We start from the raw sequence: 25,205 nt of genomic DNA, 5'->3' as shown, positions 1-25,205 counted from the left end.
AATAGCGGAGACCAAAGGGTGGCAAGAATAGCATCAGTCGATAGCCTGGAGACCGCTCACTGAGTCAGTAAATGTTAAAGAACAGTCAAGGGAGGCCCATTTAATAAAACGGAGGTCTCTGCTAACAGCTATAAGCTCTGGCATAAATATACGACAAATTCCCGGCAGTGACAGGCGTTCCACACTGGAAGGAGATGTAAAAGCATATCCTGCCTGATCCACAGTTTTAAAGCTGTCAGTGTAAAATTGGGAACAATTGAAAAACTGGACATAACAGATGCTGAAAGACCATGGGGGTGGGGGTAGGAAGGGGAGGGAGAATGGCAGTTAGACTTTAGGACCTAGAAAGAGATTGGACCTAATACAAGACCTGAGCACCATCCAAGGAGGAAGGCACAAGAAAACATGGAAAGCACAGTCCAGGGAGGAAAAATCTTGGCAGAAGTGACTGCATAGGAGATGATGAGCTGGCACTTGACAAATCTGATGTGTGGCAAGGAGACTGTCTACAGGACTAGCCCAAAAGGCACCAGTAGCCAGATGTATACTATGATGGTGGGCTAGGTCCAACGGTTTGAAGCTGAAGGAGCTGCTGGCAACCACAGTACAGTCAAGATGAAACTGTGGCCAGTACTTACAGGTAAGAGTAGCATGATCTGCACCCAAGATGTATGGGCAAGGAAGCAGAGAGCATTAAGCTGCAGAAAGTGGAATAGCATTTCCAGTGGCGTCTATGATCATATCTGAGATGCCTTGCACAAACTCATCGATAAAATTCGACAGAGAGGTGGCAAATGTAATGGCTGAGGCAAAGAAAAGCCCTTAATGATCAAGTGACTGATGGCCAAGTTAGGTGTGAAAGGGCGGGGAGGAATGGTCAAGCCACAGGATCACTGCCAGTCTCCAGTGGGGATGGAACCACAACCACAAACATTGGCTCAGAAGCCAAATGTATGGGGTAGTGTGTGTGTGTGTGTGGGGGGGGGGGGGGGATATGGTGCCTCTGGAGGCACAGGAGGAGCCTTTTCCCAGTTCTTCTCCTCCTCCTCCATAACCTTTGGTGGGCAAGGTTGGTTTAAGGGGCTATTCACAGTGAGCATGGGGCAGATGAAGAGTGGATGGCTCCTTCAGCCATTGAAACTTCCTGGCAGATTAAAACTGTGTGCGCCGACCAAGACTCGAACTCGGGACCTTTGCCTTTCGCAGGCAAGTGCTCCAGCATCTGAGCTACAGAAGCACGACTCCTACCTTCCAAACTTTACAGAAGCTCTCCTGCGGATACTGGCAGAAGTAAAGCTGTGAGGGCCGGGCGTGAGTCGTGCTTCGGTAGCTCAGATGGTAGAGCACTTGCCCGCGAAAGGCAAAGGTCCCGAGTACAAGTCTTGGTCGGCGCACACAGTTTTAATCTGCCAGGAAGTTTCATATCAGCGCACACTCCACTGCAGAGTGAAAATCTCATCCTTCAGCCATTGTTTGACATCAGGCTTCTGGTATGGTATTTGTCAGGAGAAGGGGTCCTGAAAGGGAACCCTGTTACTGATAGACACTGGAGAAGGAGAACTCTTCTCTGGCCGGGTGTAGGAAATGGTTCCCTATTGGGAACCAAATGAGAGGAGTGTGATGGGAGATCTTGTTCAGAAAAGTTGAGGTATGAGGTGATGGTCATGATGTCAGTGTGATTATCATATCCACAGGATGTACACTTTCCTATTTTTTCCATGCTTCGGTATCTGACAGGTGGTCGATGTGTTTGTACCGTATTTACTCGAATCTAAGCCGCACTTTTTTCTGGTTTTTGTAATCCAAAAAACCGCCTGCGGCTTAGAATCGAGTGCAAAGTAAGCAGAAATTCTGAAAAATGTTGGTAGGTGCCACCATAACCAACTTCAGCCGTTGAATATATGTAGCGCTACACAGGCATGCTTCGCAGGCACAAAGATAAATACTGGCGCCAAAACCTCTGCATCAGTAAATAAATTTAAAAAAAGGTGGAAGATGAGCTTTTTTTCTCCACCCAGAGTTTCGACCACTGCATTTTCATACATTATCCAACGAAGTAAATACAAATTCCGTATTGTTCATCTTCGAATGTAGCAGCATTTCTATGGTCCGACTGGCAAGACTGTTTGGGATGTTTTTTCAATACGGCCAACTCTACGTTCTGAATTTTTTCCTACCTGTGAGAAGAGGTGGTTGCTAATAGAAACTTTTATGAACTCTAATCACATGCAGTATTCTCTTCACCATAAGAATAATACGAATATAAACATTTTGCCATGTATTCTTTCATGTTTGCTGCTATCTCATTTAAATCCTGTCAGCGTAATAAACTACGAAACTAGTGTGAGACAACAGCAAACACAGAAGAATATACATATTGTGTCATGTTTATATTCGTATTATTCTTATGCCTAATAGTGATACAGTCAGAAATGAAGCACGGCAATTGTCTAGATTTTTAAATCTAAGATGACTAATTGCTGTGCAGAATGTAATGTACAAAAGAGGCATCTGCAAAGATTTTCAAACGGAGAAAAATTTTAGCTAAACTCTCATTCAGAACATCTTCTATCATACACAGTCTATTATTTGGTTCTTGTTGATCATTATCAAAGAAAGCAGCAGTGTAAGTAACAACAAATAGCAGTCTCTTGCCATTGTTTCGCTAATGGGACAATTCCTCTCTTTTTTTTTATTGTAAGCGGCGGTAGCGCGCACAAAAGCAAGCGACAGGTCGTAAACACACATTATCAGAATGCGACAAACAATGCATGACACAGTACAATAATGCATTTTCAGCTTACAGTGACGTAAACACCTATAACAAAGAGAATGGAACTTATCAGATCAAAGAAAAATAAGCAATCGATTCAAACCAGACGAAGCACGTGAAAAAGGAAGGGTACCCGTATAAATACGGACAGAGTGTCTGACGCATAGCAATGGCTACCTGGTAAAGCTTAACTGCTAAGCTTATGACTCTAACCAAACTACTGTAGCTGTATCATCATTCATTCGACCTAAATTGTGTCTCATATTACAATGGACCAACATTGTTTCAGTTTGGAGGTGCGGCTTAAAACTTTTCTCTCCCCTTGAATTTCAAGTCTCAAATTTCAGGTGCGGCTTAGATTCGGGAAATGTTTTTTCCTTGATTTCGAGTTTCATTTTTTAGGTGCAGCTTAGATTCGAGTGCAGCTTAGATTCGAGTAAATACGGTATTCCTGGATCTTCTGTTCTTTCCTGAAAACTAGGCAAACTGGCGAATATGAAGGGTGATGTTCACATAAGGGACTCACAAAGGTGAATGTTCACAAAGACTACCTTCATGGAGTGATTGTCCACAGCTGCCGCATTTTGGATCCACATTGCAGCAGGATGACATATGCCCAAAGCATTAACATCTGAAGCTCCTCATGGGCAGTGGGATATACAATTACACATAACACCTATACACAATGACCTCCAAAGGCTAAGATAAAGGCACCTGTATCCATATGATTATCCTTGGGGCCTTTCTGTATGTATCTGAAAAAAATTACATCTCACTGCTGGAGATAAGTTCAGAGTTCTGCATCTGCTTGGAGTGTAAGTTCTCCGTGGGAGATGATTCCTTGGACCATGTTCAATGTTTTGTGTGGAACGGTGATCACACACTTGTCACCTGGACGATCACATGCCCTAAAGAGCTGTAGATTGGGCAGCAGAGGAAGTTTTAATTAATCACAAACCATTTAGCATTTTTCCTAGAGACAACTTACCCCAATTTACCTTCAATGTTTTCGACAAAAAATAAAGGTTTCATAGCAGTAAAAGCATCCCCTTCAATCTAAGTACATACCAAGAATTCAGTGAAGTGTGGGCTTCCAGATGTCTGGATTCTCCCTCTTCCCATGGCATAGCCAAGGAAGGAAACATTGTGGGTTCATTATCTCTCTGCATTGTAATAATTTTTTCCATCTGAAGATACTGCTGGGGCATTGCGATCACCAGTGGTAGGAATTCTGAGTCAGTTCGGGGTGTTCCCACGAGCAGCTGAGGATGAAACGTCCACCCAAACATAGCTCCACTTGCTTGGGTAAGCCTTATACAACTGAGGTGCAGCAGGTTCCCCAGAGGTAGGAAACCTGAGTGTCCAAAACCAAAACCAAAAACCAAATCCAAGCAGGCTCAGCATCAAGGACACCATCCAATGGTAAGGCAGGTATAGCAGACAGATGGACTTGCAGCACAGAAAAGGAAGCAGCACTGCAAAGGCTGGGCCCTGTTTTGGCCAAGCATGTAGTCACGACAGTAATGCGAGCTCCCTGGGACAGGGGGAATAGGGGGGGGGGGGGGGCAATGGGTGAAAGGAAAGGCAGCCCAATCACCCATAATATGGTCTGATGTAGACTGTAACGTGAAGCTAAGCACATAAATTACTGACCACATAAACGTGTACTTCTAAACATTGACAAGTTTTAATGGAACAATTTTAGTGCCTTACGGATTTGCCCATACATTAAAGACATATACATAGGAGTAAAGTGCCAAAGAACAGCTGACACAGCTTTTTTGTTTCTCTGTGCTACTTACGTAATAGTAGACGTCCTATTAGCAGTATCAGCTTTCTCCTTGGCTTTTGAGGTACTTATACTCTCCACTTTACTGTCAGCTGTAACATCTGTTGAAATCACACGTCCTGTTGCTTTCTTTGCAGCTTTGTTATTAGCTGGTGGGAAATCCTGAACAAAAGAAAAAGGACAATGACAGACATCCCTACACATATTTAAACAAATCACCAAACACTATCATGTTAAACTGTGTACCCCATTATTTAAGAATGAGTTTGTTATTTCTTTTCCTATATGATGACAAGACATAATTAACAAATTTAATCAATTCCTATACTGAGGATGCTATTTAAAAATTCTGACACCTATGTGCTTTAACATTGCAAAGTTTTTTTCCTACATTATGCCATTTGGCTGATAACGAATTTTTGAAAGCTCTTTCCCTCTCACACTAGAATATTCATTTACATTTCATAAATTCATTTACATTCCAAAAATTTAAACACTAGCAAGAAATAAAATGATATTGTTTGTGCTCTATACCAATGCAGAAAGTTTTTAACATAAAATGCCATTACTCAAATTCAATCTAAGTAATACATTGAAAATTATAAAGAAAAACAGCACAAAGCTGCTAAAATTATTATTTCTTTCATTGCGACATATCTTTCTATAAACTGAGTAATAGCTGCAACAAGACTCAAACACCATTCAAAGTTCATGATACTGTTTACGTACAGGCCAGTGTATGCATGCACAGAATCACCTGTTGATTGTCATCTGGAGCGTCTTAATGCAATAGCTTTCTAACACCCTTCACATGTAAACTGCCCCCCCCCCCCTCCCCCCGAGTCATCTCTACTGAACCGACAAACTAAGGAGCCACTTTGCCAATAATGTTCACAGATAGAGAACCTAATTTGTTAGTTTTTTAGTTTTTGCTTCCTGGTCAGCACAATACAAAGGCTTTACTTCTGTGGCCATAGGAGCGACACCCATGCCCTAGAGTGAGGCATGCCTCTCGACAGTGCCCTTGTAGCATTATGAACATCTCTCTTGGCGCACTAATGTAGGAAAAGGCAGATTGCTACTTACCGTAAAGAAGGGACTTCAAGGTGCAGACAGACACAATTAAGACACTCGCATAAAGCTTTCGGTCCCAGCCTTCATCAGTAAAAGAGAGAGACACACTTTCTTTTACTGATGAAGGCCGTGGCTGAAAGTGAAACTTTATGTGACAGTCTTAATTGTGCCTATGCAAGTGTCTTAACTGTGTCTGTCAGCAACTTGACATGTTTTCTTTATGGTAAGTAGCAATCTGTCTTTTCCTACATTGTTGATATTCCTAGCTGGAGTTTCCATTGTTTGATGTCTGTTAGAACACTGCTATGACAGTGTATAACCTTGTGTTCCTCACACTAAGGAGCACAAGAGACACCATGTACCAATAAATGAATCTTCAGACAATGTTTTGTCCTGTACCTAACAATTTGGTAAATTGTTTATACTCCTACTTATTTTTTTAACAGCGCCTATAACAGTTGCAAATGCTGATAGAAAATTTACAGCATTAAAATTAATAAAAATATTCTGGATCCATAGAGCGACAGATGGAATTATGACCAATTCCGGTTTATTCCCTACCTCCTGACTGTTTTTCACTAAAGTTCTTTTTATGAAGGGTCAAGAAATGTGTCACAAGGTGACTGAATTTAATGAGTTTCATTTAACTGTAAATGTTCCTAGTCAGCTTGAAGGATTTTTTCAACAGAACAATTGAAAATACCATTATTATACGTTTAGTGTTGTACACATGTTAATAGTACTTTTTATTCTTTTCCATTCCTTATGTTTAATTTACAGCTCAACTCTTACAGTTAGTTGTTAGTGTAGGTAGTAGCTTTATTATTATTGTTATTATTATTATTAATATAAGCATCAAGGGATTGTAGATAAGCCATTAGCATATTGGCATCATATAACTAAAACTAGCAGCATTAGGTCAATTATAATAAATTACTGGTAGACGAGACGGAAAGAGCAGATTGTATTTTACAGATGGTGTGTCAAAATGTTATTTATTAGCTCTAAGGCAGAATTTTATCTGTCACTTTATGGAAATTAAGATAGCACAGGTATTCTGCGTTACACTTTAATGAAAGCAGTTTTAGAGTGGTTACTTACAATAAAATGTTAATCAAGCAAAGCTAAGTTGTTTTAAGTTCAACAGTAACACAAGCATTTTACAATAGTTACAACCAAGAAACCTCCAAAGCCGTTTCATGGCTTATTCATCAACTTTTAAGGAAGGAAGATTTGAGTTTGTTGCTTCACTAATGAAAAAGTCATTACACTTGGTCATCGTGTATCATATGAGAAAATTTTCTTACAACTACTTGTGCTGCACACGGGGCAATTTCTACTTGTTAACTGATCTGCAGCTCATTTGGTGAATTTGGTAAGCAAAAATCTAACAAAGGCCACAGTTTCATGTTCTATTTCAGGACTCTTGGCCCTGTACAGAATGTACTGCATCACCAAAATCCATTACAAGGAAATTAATACAAAATTCCAATAACAAGCAGCTACTTTAACTGAGAATAAAGTTCCTTCACTGTTGGTGAATTATATTAAGTGTTGATCTTTTGCAAAAAGATAAACCTATATCCTGGAGCCATAGAATGTTGCCTACCAGCCTTTGAAAAAGCAGCACTCTTCTAATACCTTAGTCACGATCCTGGGGCTGTGGTGAAGTTGAAGTTTTGAACTGGTCCACCTGGCACACTTTAGTGGCTCTACTGAGAGAGTGCTGCCAGTGAAAAGCAGTCATTCCAAGTCTGTGTCTAGTTGTTAAGAATTAACTCTTTATGTGTGTCAAATGGGTATCTTTCAGATACATTTAATTGTACCTCTATCTTGGAGATTGGCAGAAGTGATAGTATGATTAGGTGTGGATAATTTGCTTCGAATCCTGCTTATTAAACATGCTTTTAGACACTACAAGATACACAGGAATTAGCGTCAATGACAAGACACAGGAAATCCCACTGTAATAGTCTAACAGGCTGTGGTAAGCAAAACAGTTCCATAACAGGACAGTTTCACAGCAGCTATAGGCTAAGGGACATGTATACCTGCTGGAGTTTATCTACCAAGTTTTCAGCTGCTCCTGTAAATTTTGTATTTATTCTTCTGTATATCTAAGTGCAGCTGTTCCCTGGCATAATTTAAACCTCTACTGCTCACTCCCTTTTCTCTCCCCTCCAGTACCTATTGACTAAGGCTGTCTCTAAGTGTGCTGCAGAATGCTGTTTCCACGCATTATGTCTTTATTTTTCTTTCTACACCGTCGCCTGTAAGTGAAGGTAGGTAGTCCTCTGTCATTTCACAGTTCTAAACACACTACTGCATTTGAGCAAATACAGAGTGGCCCAGAAAAATGTACACACTCTTTGATAGTCAATATTAACGGAATAAAATCATACACTGTAACAATTCTTGCATGGGGAGAAGATTATTTTGTGTGTTAAGTGCCCCCATTAGCAGCCAAACAACTTCGATGCCACTGAACTTTTGACTGAACTATGGCTGTCAGTGTTGCCAGTGTGATAGCTGCACAGGGCACCTTGATGGTCTCTTGTAGCTCATTCAGTGTTGCTGGCTTCTGTTGATGAACTTTATTTTTCAGGGTCCCCAAAGGTACAAGTCCAGAAGTGTAAGGTCTGGAGACTGTGGTGGGTACTCAACAGCTCCTCTTCAACCAATCCGGCATCCAGGTACTTCACATTTTCATCCAAGTAGGCTCCGACATCTCTATGGTAGTGAGGCGGAGTGCTATCTTTTTGTAAGTCAAATCTTTCATTTCCAAACATCTCTCAGATGACAGGTAAAATTGATGTTTGCCGTATATGAAAATGCACATCACCCGTTATAGTACCATCAAAGAAGAATAAGCCAATCAAACTGTGTGATGTCAGACCACATCACACACAGTAGATTAACATGTTTGTCCACGTGAACACGAGGATTTTCAGGAGCCCAGTAAAAGCAGTTGTGGTGGTTTACAGTACTGTTCAGTTTGAATTATGTCTCGTCAGACCAGATAACCATCCCTGTAAACTGTTCATTCTCACGAAACATGACTTTGAACAATTCACAGTACTCCAGCTTTCATCCAGCTCGTCCTCATTCATAGCTTACAGTGATCTTGGAAGGTACACTTTCCACTTTGCAGCCTTCAGAATTCGTCATACACTTGATCAGCTCACTCCGCTTTTACGTGTGGCCTGCTTCACAGATTTTTCAGGTGACCTAGCAAAATGTTGCAACACAGCAGCACTGGAAGGCTGGACTTGGTGATGTTTTGATCGGCCATACCTTTCCTTATGCACGTCGTGAACAGTACCATCTGCTTCAAATTTAGCAGAGACATTTACGTGTTGGTGGCAAAGTTCTGTACACATTGCCGTTGTACCTCCGTCATGTTTTCACACTTTCAGTACCACTTCAATATGGCCTTGCATTACTCAAATGACAATCTTACTTCATTTAACACTGCACTGTCGTTTGCGGATAAACACTCACCAAGATCTGTTGAGAAAACAATGGACTACACTACCGAGCAAAATTGAAATGATACATCATTGTTCCAGAGATATTAACTATCAAAGAGTGCCTACATTTTTCTGGACCTCTGTATTATAATTCCTACAAATCAGTCAACTATGTAACAAAACTGCCTGTTGCCAAAATTTAATTCTGTGATAAATTTTTGTGGACCCAGAAAAAGCACATAATTGAAATACTACCCTTGCACATTGCAGTTATCATAGTGCGCAGTTTCTTATCGGCCAATAAATTATTTGAACAACCCAAAGTAATAGTCATGCAGTCTGAAAAATGAGTGTCATGCTCGAAATAGTGATCACAGCAAAAAAGCCTACAGTTTTGCCACATACATGCAATCATTAAATATTCGATTCATCTACATTATTAAAAACGGACTGAATATACCAAATAATTGTTCTTAAACTTTGAACTGAACTACTATAAGAGCAAAACTTGTGCAATTTAGTAGTAACAACAACTAAAAATGCATGGCGAAAGAAAATTACTCCAACAGTCGTTCATTTCAAAGACAATGAGGTCGAACACAAAGACCCCCCCCCCCCCCCCACACACATACTCTCTCTCTCTCTCTCTCTCTCTCTCTCTCTCTCTCTCTCTCTCTCTCTCTCTGCACTGTGAGGGACCATTATAGGGGTTTAGATGTGGAACTCCATTCTTCACTTTTCTAAATTTGTGAGGTATGGGAAAAACATGTACCCAATTTCCTGCTCACTGGAAACACTCCAGTTTGTTTTACATACATCATTGTGCTTAGAGCTATTATACAAGTTCTAAAACTGTAAATCTAATCAAAGCATTTTAATGAAATTTTAAAATTTGAATGATGTGCGATTTGTAAGATAACTACAGAAGCAGAAATTTTTGATGCAAACACAAAGGGATAATTTGGTTTTTTAAACAAACATACCCTGATGAGCCAAAATGATATGACCCCCACTTAACAGCATGTAAGTCCACCTTTGGAATACAATACAGCAGTTCTGTGCGGCAAGGATTCGACAAGTCCTTGGTAGGGACACAAAGCTGGTGTCCAACAGTCTCAAGAAGTGTTCCACTGGGTTCTTACTGGGCAAATTTGGTAGCCACAACATCAACACAAGTTCCACATCGTGCTCCTCAAACCACTGCAACACAATTTTGGCCTTGTTACATGGACACTTAACCCGGTGGAAGATGCCATCACTGTCAGGGAAGACACAGCAATGGATGCAGGTGTTCTGCAAAAATGTTCACATAGGCCATAGCTGTCATGGTGCCTTTGATTACTTCCACAGGTCCCATGGAAGCCCTGGTGAATGTCTCCCCTAGCCACCAGCCTGCATCATTGGTGTGCTCAGATTTAGAGTTGACATAAGCCTGTATGAAGGTGTATCCAGACATGACCACTGACCTGATGTAACAAGAAAAATAATTCATCCGAACAAATGATATGTTCCTATTGATCCACGGTCCAATCTCAATGAACCGAGCGAGGTGGCGCAGTGGTTAGCACACTGGACTCGCATTCGGGAGGACGACGGTTCAATCCTGCGTCCGGCCATCCTGATTTAGGTTTTCCGTGATTTCCCTAGATCACTTCAGGCAAATGCCGGGATGGTTCCTTTGAAAGGGCACGGCCGATTTCCTTCCCCATCCTTCCCTAATTCGAGCTTGCGCTCCGTCTCTAATGACCTCGTTGTCGACGGGACGTTAAACACTAACTTCCTCCTCCTCCTCCTCCTCCAATCTCAATGATCCTGTAGCTATTGCAATTTTAACTGACAATATCACCAGGTCAACATGGCAACACATAGGGGTCATCTGCTGCAGAACCTCATGCTGAACAGTGTGCTCTGAAATACTTGTGCATACACTAGCACTGTAGTGTGTCACCAGATTTGTCACAGATCGGCTTTTATCCTACTTTACAGAGCGACAAAGCTTCTAACATCCACATTCTGTGATAGGGCACCGATGTCCACCTTGTCACCTACTTGTGGTTTCACCCTCCTTCAGCCAGTTTCCATAATTTGCTCATGACAGTATTTCTTGAGGAGCTGACTAGCTTTGCACATTCCGAGAAGCAAGTTTGCAGCCACTGGGCCATAGAAATATGCCAAAGTGTTTCAGTGAATTTCCCCATTTGCAGGAACATCATCACTTAAGTGCTTCTCCATTCATTTCTCCTCCACTTATACACTGAAGAGCCAAAGAAACTGGTACACCCGCGACATACCATGAAGGACCCCTGCAACCATGCAGAAGTGCTAGAACACAAACATAGCATGGGCTCAACTTGTGTCTGAAGTAGTGCTGGAGGGAACTGACACCATGAATCCTGCAGAGCTGTCCATAAGTCTGTAAGAGCACAAGAGGGTGGAGATCTCTTCGGAACAGCACACTTCAAGGCATCCCAGATATGCTCAATAATGTTCATGCATGGGGAGTTTGGTGGCCAGCGGAAGTGTTTAAACTCAGAAGAGTGTTCCTGGAGCCACTCTGTAGCAATTCTGGACGTGTGGGGTGTCGCATTGTCCTGCCGGAACTTCCTAAGTCTGTCAGGATGCACAATGGACATGAATGGATGCTGGTGACCAGACAGGATATTTACGTAAATGTCACCTGTCAGAATCATATCTAGGTGTAATAGGGGTCCCATATCACTCCAACTACACAAGCCCCACACCATTACAGAGCCTCCACCAGCTTGAACAGTCCCCTGCTAACATGCGGGGTCCATGAATTCATGAGGGTGTCTCCATGCCAGTACATGTACATCTGCCTGATACAATTTGAAATGATGCTTTTCCTACCAGGCAACATACTTCCAGTCATCAACAGTCCAATGATGGTGTTGATGGGCCCAAGCGAGATGTAAAGCTTTGTGTCATCCAATCATCAAGGGTACACAAGTGGGCCTTCGTCTCTGAAAGCCCATCTCAATGATGTTTCATTGAATGGTTCAAATGCTGACACTTGTTGATGGCCCACCACTGACTGCAGCAATTTGCAGAAGGGTTGCACTTCTGTCACACTGAACGATTCTCTTCAGTCGTCGTAGGTCCAGTTCTTGCAGGATCTTTTTCCAGCTGCATCAATGTCAGAGATTTTATGTTTTACCTGATTCCTGACATTCACAGTACACTCATGAAATGTTTGTACGGGAAAATCCCCATTTCATCATTACCTCCGAGATGCTTTGTTCCATCGCTCGTGCACCAACTATAACACCACATTCAAACAATCTTGATAACCTGCCATTGTAACAGCAGCAACTGTGTCAGACTGCGCAGCAACTGCGTCAGACTGCACTGCTGATTGCAGCGCCCTATTCTGACTTTTCACGTATATCTGTATTTAAATACGCATGCCTATACCAGTTTCTTTGGCACTTCAGTGTATACTTTCCTTACCTCGTCGCACGCACACAGCACCACCATGCAGTATTCAGTGTTGTGGTGGGCAGTGGTCATAATGTTTTGACTCATCAGTGTACATTTCGTAACTTAAACTGTCTGTTGAAGAATCAGTTTTAGAAAATTTCATGTCACACATCGCACTTTGAACACACTGTTTTGATATAATACTTCATATTATGTGAGTAATTTGAACAGTGAAAGGGGGAGTCTCAGCCAATGATTCCTATTCTATCTCAATGCAACTGCATCACATTTGTCACAATATTTCTTCAGAAGCAATCAACACTGTCCTCTTTTTCTTTTAGCATGCCCTGTCATGGTAACATCTGGGTGTCTGTCACTTACTGATCTTTAACAGTTTACTTTAATCTTCTATAAGTAACACTACAGTATAGATTCACTTGAAACAGAACTGTCTTCCCAACCCATTTCAGATAAATTGTTTTACTCTTTTGCAGTCCGGAATATCAGCTGCTTGGTTGCTTTCATAATGGGATCATTTCTGAATTTCTAGTCCAGATCTTTACATCATTCATCTTCAAACAGTTTGATTGTTGACACCACTGTGTCAATAAATTCAAAGAATGACATCATTTCCACCAAGCTATTAGTTTAAACGAGTACTTCATTAAGCACTACTGGATTGTTTCAAGCATGCGCACATCGCTGATGGAGATGACGTTTACACTAAAGGCAGACTAAAATATTCTGGTGTCTGACTGAGGTTCAATCCTGTAAACTTTCAGTTTCCAGGCACAAACTTTACCAGCAGACCACTAGGTCTGACTAGCATGTTGAATGGAACACACATCAATATTTCTGAACTCAAATCCGCCCTCTACTGCACATCATCAAGTGGTACACTATGGTACTTAAAATTTTAGGTGTAGGTAACTTTCAGTCGAAGTGATAGATCTTTTAATTTGTGTATCTTTGTGCTCCTATGAAAGACCACATCTTGTTGCGTCAAAGTGTACGTTATTTACAGAAAATTACAATTTCTTCATAATAGCGATAACAAACATAAAATGAACACACATGACAGAAAGAGCTCTTGCATGGTCTATACTTACTAATCCATTAAGAAGGTTTTGAACAGACCTACACTTGCTTCCTCTGCTGGAATTTTCTTTGCTATTATTACTAAGAGAACAAAGCTACAAATTATAGCATTCTGTACAACTAAAAAACTTAATTATTACATGCAAGTCTTCTCCAACAGGCCTCTGGTTGATGAGTGTGATTCCCATCGGGATCTCCGCCTTTGATTTGCCTTTTGCAATGTCCCTGAACTCCTCCGTGTACTCCTGCGAAACACGTGCAGGGTCACTAACATGCTTCAAAACACACAAACTAATGGCATGCCATTGCAATGCATGCTCTAAAATGTTTGAATAAATAAACAACTAACTTATAGTGTGTAAAGAAACTACACAAACTTTTAACATTTAGCAGTTTGTTGATACAGCAACACACAAAGGAAAGCACTGAACATTTTATGATTACATGCAAAACAACACACGTCACATCACTGCAGAATCAGTTCTGGTACACATTTATATACATAGAGTTATTTATAAAAACACACAGACAGAAAAGCTCAAAATAAAAGAAATTAATTTAAATTTGTGAAAACTGCCAAAAGCATTAGTTAATTCATCAGCATTCTTTTACAGCTTTTGCAGCTTGCATAAGCTAAATGTCATGAATTTGTATATTATATCAAGTGAATAAACTGCTCCCTCCCTGCCTTCTCCATCTACCACCGAACTATGACCAAAAACTTTGGTATGGGCCAGAAAGAATGTGGCCTAGATCAGACTTCCATCACAGGCAGATGTACTGACTTGAACCCACTCCCTTGCTTCCAAACTAATAGCAAAATTTTACCCTCAAGCATAATGATTCCATTTTAAATAATAGTCTCCATTTCTTCTGCCTTGTAATATCATTAAGCCTGACTAAAAATAGGTGGCGAGTGCCACATACAGTAAATTTTAAGGGACATTACAGATGTGCTATGTTTCTAGGATGCTCAATCATTTGTAAAATTAGAAATGTGCAAGTTGTGTCTGCATGAGTGTGTGTATGTGTGTCTGTTGTCTATTTTAGACAAGGGCCTTGTTGCCTGAAAGCTCATTTTGTGACAGTCTTTTTGTTGTGCCTATCTGTGACTCAGCATCTCTGTTATATGATGAGTAGCAACTATCCTTTGCATAATATTGTTGCGAACTGTCGTTCTGTAATGACAAGTTTTATTATTGATACCTACAAAAATATTTAAAGTAGATGCAGCTATGACTTTTCCTACAGTTTGCAATATAAAACTCGGGATCTTTGCATTTAGAGGGCAAGTACTCTACAACTGAGCTATCCAACCAGGACACGTGACATGTCCTCACAGCTGATTATTAAAACATCCTGATGTAATATTTTATACAAACAGCATGTAAGAATTAATTCCTGATTTGCAGTGTTACTGAAGAATTGTGGAAAAGTAATAATCATTTTCATCTGAATACATAACATTACCCTTTCTCTCTTCTACGAAAGAGAAGAATCTGTCAATAACCTCGCTGTAGTGGCAGAGTAAAGTAAAAATGCACTACACACTACATTCTAGCAATGAACAGAAAAAGAAAGAAGCAGTAATATTTTCATATAGTACATATAATTGTAACTATCATGCAGGTTCTACCTCGAAATATGGCCAGTTCATAGCCATATTCACACCATGTGTATTTGACCACCACTTCAAGTCCTTTTCATGATCTGCATTATTAACTGTGTGGTAAAACTCTTCATATATTTGAGGCAAACTGAAAAAAAGTGATAGTAGTTAAAACATTACCACCTACAGATACCATTTGTGAAACAAGAAAATGTATAGTAACTTTGTACGCAAAAGCAACAACAGCATCAGAGTTAATCAACTTTCATCATCATTCTTAATACAAGTTTGAAAATATGATAACGGAAAGTTCTTGGTGGAATATAAATAAAGGAAGGAGCAATGGTAGTAATTTACCATATACCTGAATGGATTTCAGACTCATTTATGGGGCTATTGAGCACTGATGCCTCAATCTTTTAGTAAGTTGTTACCTTTACTCCTCCATTATTAATGATGAGTTTGCCTGTTTGCAATGTGAACTGACCCGTATTTAATTCACTACACCCCCCCCCCCCAACCCACACATTTACTAACAATACAAATTCCATGAATTCTAATACAGCCCATGAATATTTGCTACTTACACAGGATCCTGAGAAACATTCAGACACTTATGAATACAAAACATCGTTTGTTTAAAGAACTGCAATCGCTGAGCCTCCATTTCTTGACATTTGTCGAAGACTACAGTCATGTCCTCCATGTATTTGGGATTGTAAGAATTTATCTCATCAAGGGCTGCTTCGTATTTCTCTTTTGCTTTTTGTACATCTTCTTTTGACTTCTGCACACGGTCCTGCATCTTTTTAACCTGTAAATACAATCAGTTTAAAGATATTTTATAATAGGCAAAAAAACAAAGTATATAATATTAAGAAACTGTGGTCTATAAATGCAAATCAGATCTAATGTAAAAGGAAAGTTTAAGTGACAACACTCCACTATCACAATGAACAGTATCCATCTTAACCAAGTTTGCAGTTTCTTATATGAAGACAAGCATACAGTTTGGATACTCTATTTCATTACATCACTATCTGCAGGTGGAAAAGTACATAAAAGAGCAGTATATACAGCATCACCAACATTTTCAGGGCACTTCACTAAATGTGTACTATTTCATCTTAGGCTATGAATACTCAGTATACTTCTGGGTCATGCAGTCAAATAATATGTTACAAATAATCAGAAATTAGGCTCTTATATTGTTCACCAGTGAGAGGCGATATCTGACACTAAGTGCCCAGTCCGAAGCCATGGAAAATCCTCCACACAAAAATAATGAGCTGAATCACTTTATGTGGGTTTTGATGTATTCGTGTCCAGCTGTCAGTTTGTACCATGACTAATCAATTCAAGTTAGGTGCTTTCATGCATTGAGTGCCCAGTCAAGTCAAGTGAGCACGCTCATCTCTGTGCAATGTGTTATCTAGTAGCTTCCATACCCTAAAGGGAAGTAGTTGTTCTGGTTGGTGGTTATTTTCCAGCACTAAATTGGTGAATGGTTTCTCACAGTGTGCCCCATCTATCCTTTGTTCCAATGTACAGTAACCAATGGCATAGTTTTGTTGACTAGGTGGTTGTCCCCTGAATCAAGGTACTTCCAACAAACAATTAAAACTGTGACATCTGAAAAACCCAGGCCTGCACAAAATCGGACATGGCATTTCCTATGAACTGGGCACCCGAACATCAAAAGCAACTTATCATAAGCACTCAAATTTGACGTGAAACAAAGTACAGGGTCGGAATTACTCTTCACCACTACTCCATCCATAATAAGCGGTGTGTGTGCGTGTGTGCGCGCAAGTGCATGCATGCTGATTTTAAACAACATGAACTCACTGACCTGATCAGGAGACAAAGAGCTGTCAGCATTAGCATTTCTTTCTTGGTTACAAGCAGAACGCTCTGTTTTGCATGCCACATGGTAGTCGCTTTTGGCTCTGTTTACTTTAGCTAACAATTTTGACCATGGTTTCTGAGCTTTCTTAAATGCATCCTCCATTTCCTTCTTTTCTTTTATCTGCATCATTGACTGCAATAAAAAAAAATACAAAAATCATTAAATTTCCATTAGCTGTATGATGAAGAGATTTGTTACATTTATTTGAATCGTGCTTACTTTGTGGTAGGTATCTTTCTGCCACGTTTTCACTTGATTCATAACATCATTACATAGATTGTCCTTAACCTTTAGATGCAAATCACACAGTCTCTCTGCTTCAACCAAGACACCCTTCCACGCAGCCTCTGTTGTTCCATACTCTGGGCCTGAAACAATGAATTTTTTCATCTGCTCATGTCGGAAGCTATATAATTAAACACCAAAAATCAAACTGTATAATCATATAGTTTTAGTACAAAACAGTAACAGCAAAAATAGGTAAAAGCTGAAAAATCAACCCCAGGTGAATGTGTAAGACCAAACAAAATTATGAAGGGGAAAATCAAGGAAGCAAAAGAAGATTGAAACAAAAACACTCATGTATTGAGACTTTACAAAGTAAATACAACTTTAATGATTGTATGACAGTAAAAAAGACTGGGAACTTCCATGCAAGAATGCAACCTCATCTACATGTGTAGTTAATGATAATAAGCTGATCATCGACAAAAATTAATACATACATGCTTAGAGAAACTCCGTGGAAGAACTTTTCCATGATAATAGACCAGATTCACCTCAAGTCACAGGAAAAACAGGACCAGATATTATCGTGGAAGAAGGGTGATTGCTAGTAATGGCAATGAAAGATGGGAAAACAGCAGTACCAGATGGGATGCCTCCTGAATTCCTTCAGATGTTTGAGGAAGAACCAATAGAATGGTTGACAACACTATTCAATAAAACGTGTTGTTGTTGTTGTGGTCTTCAGTCCTGAGACTGGTTTGATGCAGCTCTCCATGCTACTATATCCTGTGCAAGCTTCTTCATCTCCCAGTACCTACTGCAACCTACATCCTTCTGAATCTGCTTAGTGTATTCATCTCTTGGTCTCCCTCTACGATTTTTACCCTCCACGCTGCCCTCCAATGCTAAATTTGTGATCCCTTGATGCCTCAAAACATGTCCTACCAACCGATCCCTTCTTCTTGTCAAGTTGTGCCACAAATTTCTCTTCTCCCCAATCCTATTCAATACCTCCTCATTAGTTACGTGATCTACCCACCTTATCTTCAGCATTCTTCTGTAGCACCACATTTCGAAAGCTTCTATTCTCTTCTTGTCTAAACTATTTATCATCCATGTTTCACTTCCATACATGGCTACACTCCATACAAATACTTTCAGAAACGACTTCCTGACACTTAAATCTATACTCGATGTTAACAAATTTCTCTTCTTCAGAAACGCTTTCCTTGCCATTGCCAGTCTACATTTTATATCCTCTCTACTTCGACCATCATCGGTTATTTTACTCCCTAAATAGCAAAACTCCTTTACTACTTTAAGTGTCTCATTTCCTAATCTAATTCCCTCAGCATCACCTGACTTAATTCGACTACATTCCATTATCCTCGTTTTGCTTTTGTTGATGTTCATCTTATATCCTCCTTTCAAGACACTGTCCATTCCGTTCAACTGCTCTTCCAAGTCCTTTGCTGTCTCTGACAGAATTACAATGTCATCGGCGAACCTCAAAGTTTTTACTTCTTCTCCATGAATTTTAATACCTACTCCGAATTTTTCTTTTGTTTCCTTTATTGCTCAATAAAACGTATAATTTGGGTAATCATTCCTCAAAACTGGCTTCAATCAGAGCTTGACTTATTTTTACGCATTGTGATTCCAGAACAGTGATGTCACTGAGCCATCTCCTGAAAGTAATTGTAGATTATTTTGTGAATAATTTTTTAAAAGTTTGTGAAGAACAAATGACACTTACACAATTTGGCTCCAGAAATGCTGTCAGTACTCCACAGGCTCTTTTCAGTATTCAGATCTTATTCCAGAGGTGTTGAGACATGAACTGTGATAATGATGATGATTGGTTTGTGGGGCACTCAACAGCACGGTTATCAGCACCCATACAAATTCCCAACCTTTGCTCAGTCCAATCTCGCCACATGGATGAATGATGATGAAATAATGAGGACAACACAAACACCCAGTCATCTCGAGGCAGGTGAATGAACTGTGAAGTCTATACCTGTTTTACTGATTATCAAAAGGTTTTTGGTAGAATACAATGTAAGATGGCCGAGTTGTTAAAAAATAGTAGAATGGATGACAAAAACCTCTGGCTCAAAATTAATCTATATTGGAATCCATATGCTGTGTGAGTAGAAAATGAGAAAGTGACACATTGAAGTTATGCCAAGGGCTGAGACAAGGTTGTATTTTGTTGCCACTAATATTTAAGCTCTATTCAGAAAATGTCTTCAAACACACCCTTGAAAATATCAAAGAAGGTATCAACTTCAATTATGAGAAGCTGAAAAATATCCACTATGTTAATGATACTGTAATATTTGCCAACAGCCTAAGTAGTCTTCAACATATTGTATCCCAAATCAATGGAAAGTAGTGAGCATTATGGCTTATAAATCATTGTAAGGAAAACAAAATTAACACTCATAATCAAGGAAGACCTACTGAACTGTCATCACAACAGTAATGGAAAACTTGCTGAACAAGTAAACGAACACATTCATCTGGGAACCAATTAAAGGGGTAACTCCAGAGAAATTAAAAGTCCTTGTCAACAAAGCCAAAGCAACATTTTGTAAAATGATTAATATGTTCAACCACTTCTTACACGAAACAAAATTACGATTTCTGTAGCGCTTCATATTCCCCATCCTTTTCTATGGAACTGCTACGTGGACTCTGACAAAGACTTGAGGCATTTGAGATGTAGCCATACAGAAAAATGTTAAAGTGTGTTGCAGAAAGATAAAATTATTAATGACATTGTCCAGAAAATGAAGACAGAGAATGAAGTCCTAAACACAGCAAAATGCGGAAAAATATCTCAGCCATGTAATGAGGAATGGGAACACACATAAACTGCTGCAAAATATTTCTCTAGGAAAGGTACCTGGTAAAAAGAGGACGAAGAATAACAACGTCTTGCCTCAGAAACTTAAGTGTGCATCTGTTAGAGTATATCAGGCCCACACCTGGAAAGGTCACAACTGTGTAAGGTAGAGTCAATTCCATCTTTCATGATCTGTCATATAAACAAAGTGAGTCCCCATTTGTTGGTCTTTGCAATCCTGAGGAGTCACCTCACAAGATGACTTGTATTTCCTGGTATCTGACACTGATCCAACTATTTGATGACTTCCATGCTGTCCACTCTTATTTGTGTGTTGACACAACACATTCTTATGAACTTAGGCACACCCATTCAGTGAGATGGGAACATCCGCTGCTACTACACCTATCTCATAACCTGGGTTGATTATGTTGCCTAATGTCTGTGGGTACCAAGAATGCTACGTAGTAGGCTTAATCACAAGATCTTGAATAACTAATAATGGTTGCACATTTCATTTAAGGTGATATCTACTTGTTTAACATGATATAACTACAACGAACAGGGCATGCTTATTTTGTAGCAGAGTAACATAATGTTATGCCCTAAGCTCCACGTGTCTAATTAATTTCATGCAACACTTTGTATGACGATTACTCCTTGTTTTTCACATGTCGGTACTCATCTGAAGTTACTCCTAAATATTTTGGTAAAGAAATTAGAATTTTATATCTACTGATATTGACATCATTATTAGTAGAGTAATAGTTCAGATACAACAAGAATGGGAGGGGAATGAATCGGCATCATATTAACTGTTGAGAGAAACTTATGAGGAGAGAAAAGTTATAAGGAATACCTTGCCTACCATAATAATACATTTTTAATTTGTTAGGTTCTCACAGTATGTAACTGCTTCCTTCATCAAATAATGAATTGGTGGTTTGAACAATATTAGTTGGGTATGTCTTGCACAGGGAAGTGGGGAACACATGGGACTGGGCAGAGCCTTCAATGTTGACAAGAGACTACACTGCAATATTGCTGACAAATAATCATTGATTATTTGGCTACTGTAGTTCTGGCATAATTCTATTATGCAAACCAAAGCAAAGCATGGAAAGCTGTAAGACTGAGGTAATATAGAGAAAGTTTACATAACAGAAATGAAATGTACAACAATATTATGGAAACAGGGCACGGAGGAGACAAAAAACATATGGGGCAGAAGACTGCAAGAAAAATCCAACGAGTAATGAAAGACCTAAGTAAAAACAAGACTCTTAGTATACACAACATCTCCTCAGAATTATAAAAAAAAGCAAAGGAGAACCAATCATGACAAAACTGTTCAACCTGGTAAGCATGGTATAAGACGCATGCGTATGTTAAGACTTGAAAAAGAATTTAATAATCCCAGTACTAAAGAAGCAAGGTGCTGACAGGTTAATTACAAAACCATTGGTTAAATAAGATAGTGTTGCAGTCTTTAGTCTGAAGACAGGTTTGATGCAGCTCTCCACATTAGTCAATCCTGAGCATGCCCCTTCATCAGTGTCATTACTATAACCTGCATCCATTTGAACCTGCTTACTGTATTCAAGCCTTTGTCTCTACAGAATTTTTACAGCTCGCACTTCCTGTCACTACCAAATTGACAATCCCTTTCTAGTCACATTGTACCACATAGCTTTTCTCTCTCCAATTTGGTTCCATACTACCTTATTAGTTATTCAACCAGTCTATCTAATCTTCAGCATTCCTCTGTAGCACCACATTTCAAAAGGGTTTATTCTCTTCTTGTATAGATTTTTTCATTGTCCATATTTCACATCCACATAAAGATACAATTCCAGACAACATACCTTCAGAAAATACTTCATAACGCTTAAATTAATATTCATTGTTAACAATTTGCTCTTTTTTTCAGAAACATTTTTTTCTTGCTACAGCCATCCTGCATTTTACATCCTCTCCAAATCTGGCAGCACCAGGATTGTTTTCCCCACTCATCTGAATTACGATAAATTTCTACGAATTTAGAACAAGCCAGTACCAATACCATATGGAAATTCTGTCCAAGTCAACCTGTACACTCCTACAGTTACTCAATGAAAACACTTTCCCATACACTACAGCATCATCAGCAAACTGTCACAGGTTCCTGCTCACCCCATCTGTTCTATCTTTTGTTTTAATAGAAAACAAGACCAGTCCTATCACACTTCCCAGGGAAAATTCTGACGATGTCCTTGTCTCTGAAGATTTTAAAATGAACAACAACAAAAGCAAAACCAGGGTAATGAAACTTAACCAAATTACATCAGATGAAGGTGAGAGCATTAGAATATGAATTAAGCCACTAAAACTAGTAGACATGTTCCTGTTATTAGAGCAACAAAATAACTTATGATGGCAGAAAAAGAGGATATAAAATGTACATTGGCAACAGCAAGGAGAGTGATTTTTAAAAAGAGATATATGTTAACTTCCAACATAAACATAAGTGTTCATAATTTTTTCTGAAGTATTTGTGAGTGTGTCCCCTCAGATGGAAGCAAAACATGGACAATAAATAGTACAGACCAGACGAGAATAAGGTTTTTGAAATGTAGTGCTACAGAAGAATATTGGAGATGAGATGGTAGATGAGGTAGCTAATTATGAGGGTATTGAATCAAAATGGAAAGAAAAGAACTTTATGCCACAACTTAACTAAAGAAAACAATATGTTGCTAAGAGATGTACTGACTTGTTGAGGCATCAAGGCACTGTTACTTGGGTAACAAAAGTAGTAGTGGTGGGGTACTGTATACATTAACAGAAAGACTAATGCTTCACTACAGCAAAGAGAATGTGGTTGCAAAAATCACAGACAAATGAAGAGATCTGCAAAGGATAGGCTGGTCATGGAGAGCTCCAGCAAAACAAGCCTTTGGAATGGTGACCAGAACAAGTTCCTCTGTTGAGTATTTTTATGGGTGCCTGGAACATAACCTATCACTTATTATGAGCACTGGTACCAAACAATTTACAACTTCGCAACAAGAACTGAATGAGGTGGTGCAGAGATTAGAGCACTGTACTTTCAGTTGCAACATGCTAGCTTCAAATCTGTATCATCATCATCATCATCATCATCATCATCATCATCCTGACTTAGGTTTAATGTGGTTTAAGAAAGTCATTTAAAGGAAATGCCATTGTCAACTTTCTTCCCCACCCTTGTCCAATCTTCACTTTTTCTCTTCCTGTAATGGCCTCATTACCAATGGACAATTACATCATCATTCTTGTTTCTACCCTTCCCTGCTTCATGGAAAAGTCAACTGATTGGCTTTCATTTTTACCAGTATGCAGTATCAGCACCCAAGTTGATGCTACATTCCTGGCTTCCAGAAGTTGTTGAAGACAGTTCCACACTGTTGCCCAACTAACAAAATAGGAGCATACAGAGTTACAAGTTCCTAGAAAACAGAATACAGCATTTCATTCTAAAGGAGAGAGGTCTTCAGACATAAAAGTAACTTTGGACATACCCCAAGGTGTTTTATAGGACCATCACTTTTTACAATATCAATTAGTGAATAGTGTCTCATGTTCTATGTGACGTTTCTCAGATGGTGCTGTTTTATTCTGAGAAGTCTTAATTCTAGAAAATTTTAGCACAGAGCAGGAAAACCTGTCAAGGATTGACATTTGATGCAGGGATTAACAGTTGACCCTCAACAGTCAACATAAACAAATGTTGCCTATTGTGCACAAATAAATGGAGAGACCCATTCTTGTATCATTACATAATTGCCAAGGAATCACTGGAAATAATCACACACATGAATATTTGAGCATATGTAAGTAGCAATTATAGTGGAATGACCATGTAACTCTAATCCAAGGAAAAAATGTGACACATTCATTGGAAGAACCCTCAGGAAGTGTAGCCCACCCGTGAAGGATGCAATTTACAAAACCCTTGTTTGACCAGTACTTTAATATTGTTTGGCACTCTGATATCCATATCAGATAGGATTGACAGAGGAAATACAACCAAAGAAAAGCAGTGTGTTTCACTACAGATTCATTTAATAAACATGTAAGCATCACAGAGATCCTCGGTGAAATCAAATGACGAGCGGTGCAAGGGGGCATTGTACATCATGGTGTGGTTTACTGTTACTTTTCTGTAAGCATACATTGCTTGTAAGGGGTGTCCCACAAGTATATGTCTAACATACAATGACAAGAAGATAGAAGAAGTGGACAGTGTTAAATTCTTGGGATTACAGCTTGATAATAAATTCAACTGGGAGGAGCACACCACAGAACTTCTGAAGCGTCTTAACAAATCTCTATTTGCAATGCGAATTGTGTCAGACATAGGGGATATAAAAATGAAAAAGCTGGCATACTATGCTTACTTTCATCCCATAATGTCATATGGGATTATTTTTTTGGGGTAATTCATCAAGCCAAGCTAAAGTTTTCCGGGCACAAAAACGTGCAGTAAGAGTTATATGTGGTGTGAACTCAAGAACCTCCTGCAGAAGCCTGTTTAGGGAACTAGGGATAGTAACTACTGCTTCCCAATATATTTACTCCTTAATGAAATTTGTCATTAAAAATATATCAATTTTTCAAACCAACAGCTCAATTCATGGAATCAATACTACAAATAAGAATAATCTTCACAAGGATTTAAAGTCACTTAGTCTTGTACAAAAAGGTGTGCATTATTCAGGAACACACATTTTCAATAACTTGTCAGCAGCCATAAAAAGCTTAACAACCAATGAAATTCAGTTTAAGAGAAGCCTAAAGGATTTATTGGTGGCCAACTCCTTCTACGCCATTACTCGCACGCACGCACGCACACCCACCCACCCATCTGCACATACACAGACACAAGTATGTCTGCTTTTGTGTGTGTGTGTGTGTATATATATATATATATATATATATATATATA

At 39.3% G+C, this 25,205-nt stretch overlaps 1 protein-coding gene across 9 annotated transcripts in view; it reads right to left on the bottom strand.

The window, feature by feature from the left end:
- LOC126199173 (protein kinase C and casein kinase substrate in neurons protein 1-like) overlaps nucleotides 1-25,205 on the bottom strand; it is a 626,821-nt gene that overhangs the window by 15,798 nt on the left and 585,818 nt on the right. For 8 of the 9 annotated variants that reach the window (XM_049935943.1, XM_049935942.1, XM_049935940.1 and 5 more), the window contains 6 exons: nucleotides 17,380-17,528; nucleotides 17,104-17,292; nucleotides 15,839-16,065; nucleotides 15,279-15,399; nucleotides 13,783-13,887; nucleotides 4,576-4,724 (listed from right to left, as the gene is read on the bottom strand). In XM_049935943.1, coding sequence (XP_049791900.1) covers nucleotides 4,576-4,724; nucleotides 13,783-13,887; nucleotides 15,279-15,399; nucleotides 15,839-16,065; nucleotides 17,104-17,292; nucleotides 17,380-17,528 — 940 coding nt within the window. The remainder of the gene's footprint in view (nucleotides 1-4,575; nucleotides 4,725-13,782; nucleotides 13,888-15,278; nucleotides 15,400-15,838; nucleotides 16,066-17,103; nucleotides 17,293-17,379; nucleotides 17,529-25,205) is intronic. The other variant, XM_049935941.1, reaches the window with a different exon arrangement.

Source organism: Schistocerca nitens, chromosome 8 (genome assembly GCF_023898315.1).
Source record: "Schistocerca nitens isolate TAMUIC-IGC-003100 chromosome 8, iqSchNite1.1, whole genome shotgun sequence".
In the NCBI taxonomy this organism is placed as follows: Eukaryota; Metazoa; Arthropoda; class Insecta; order Orthoptera; family Acrididae; genus Schistocerca; species Schistocerca nitens.
The sequence above is the reverse complement of the archived record's forward strand: the minus strand, read 5'-3'. Positions and strand labels throughout refer to the sequence as shown.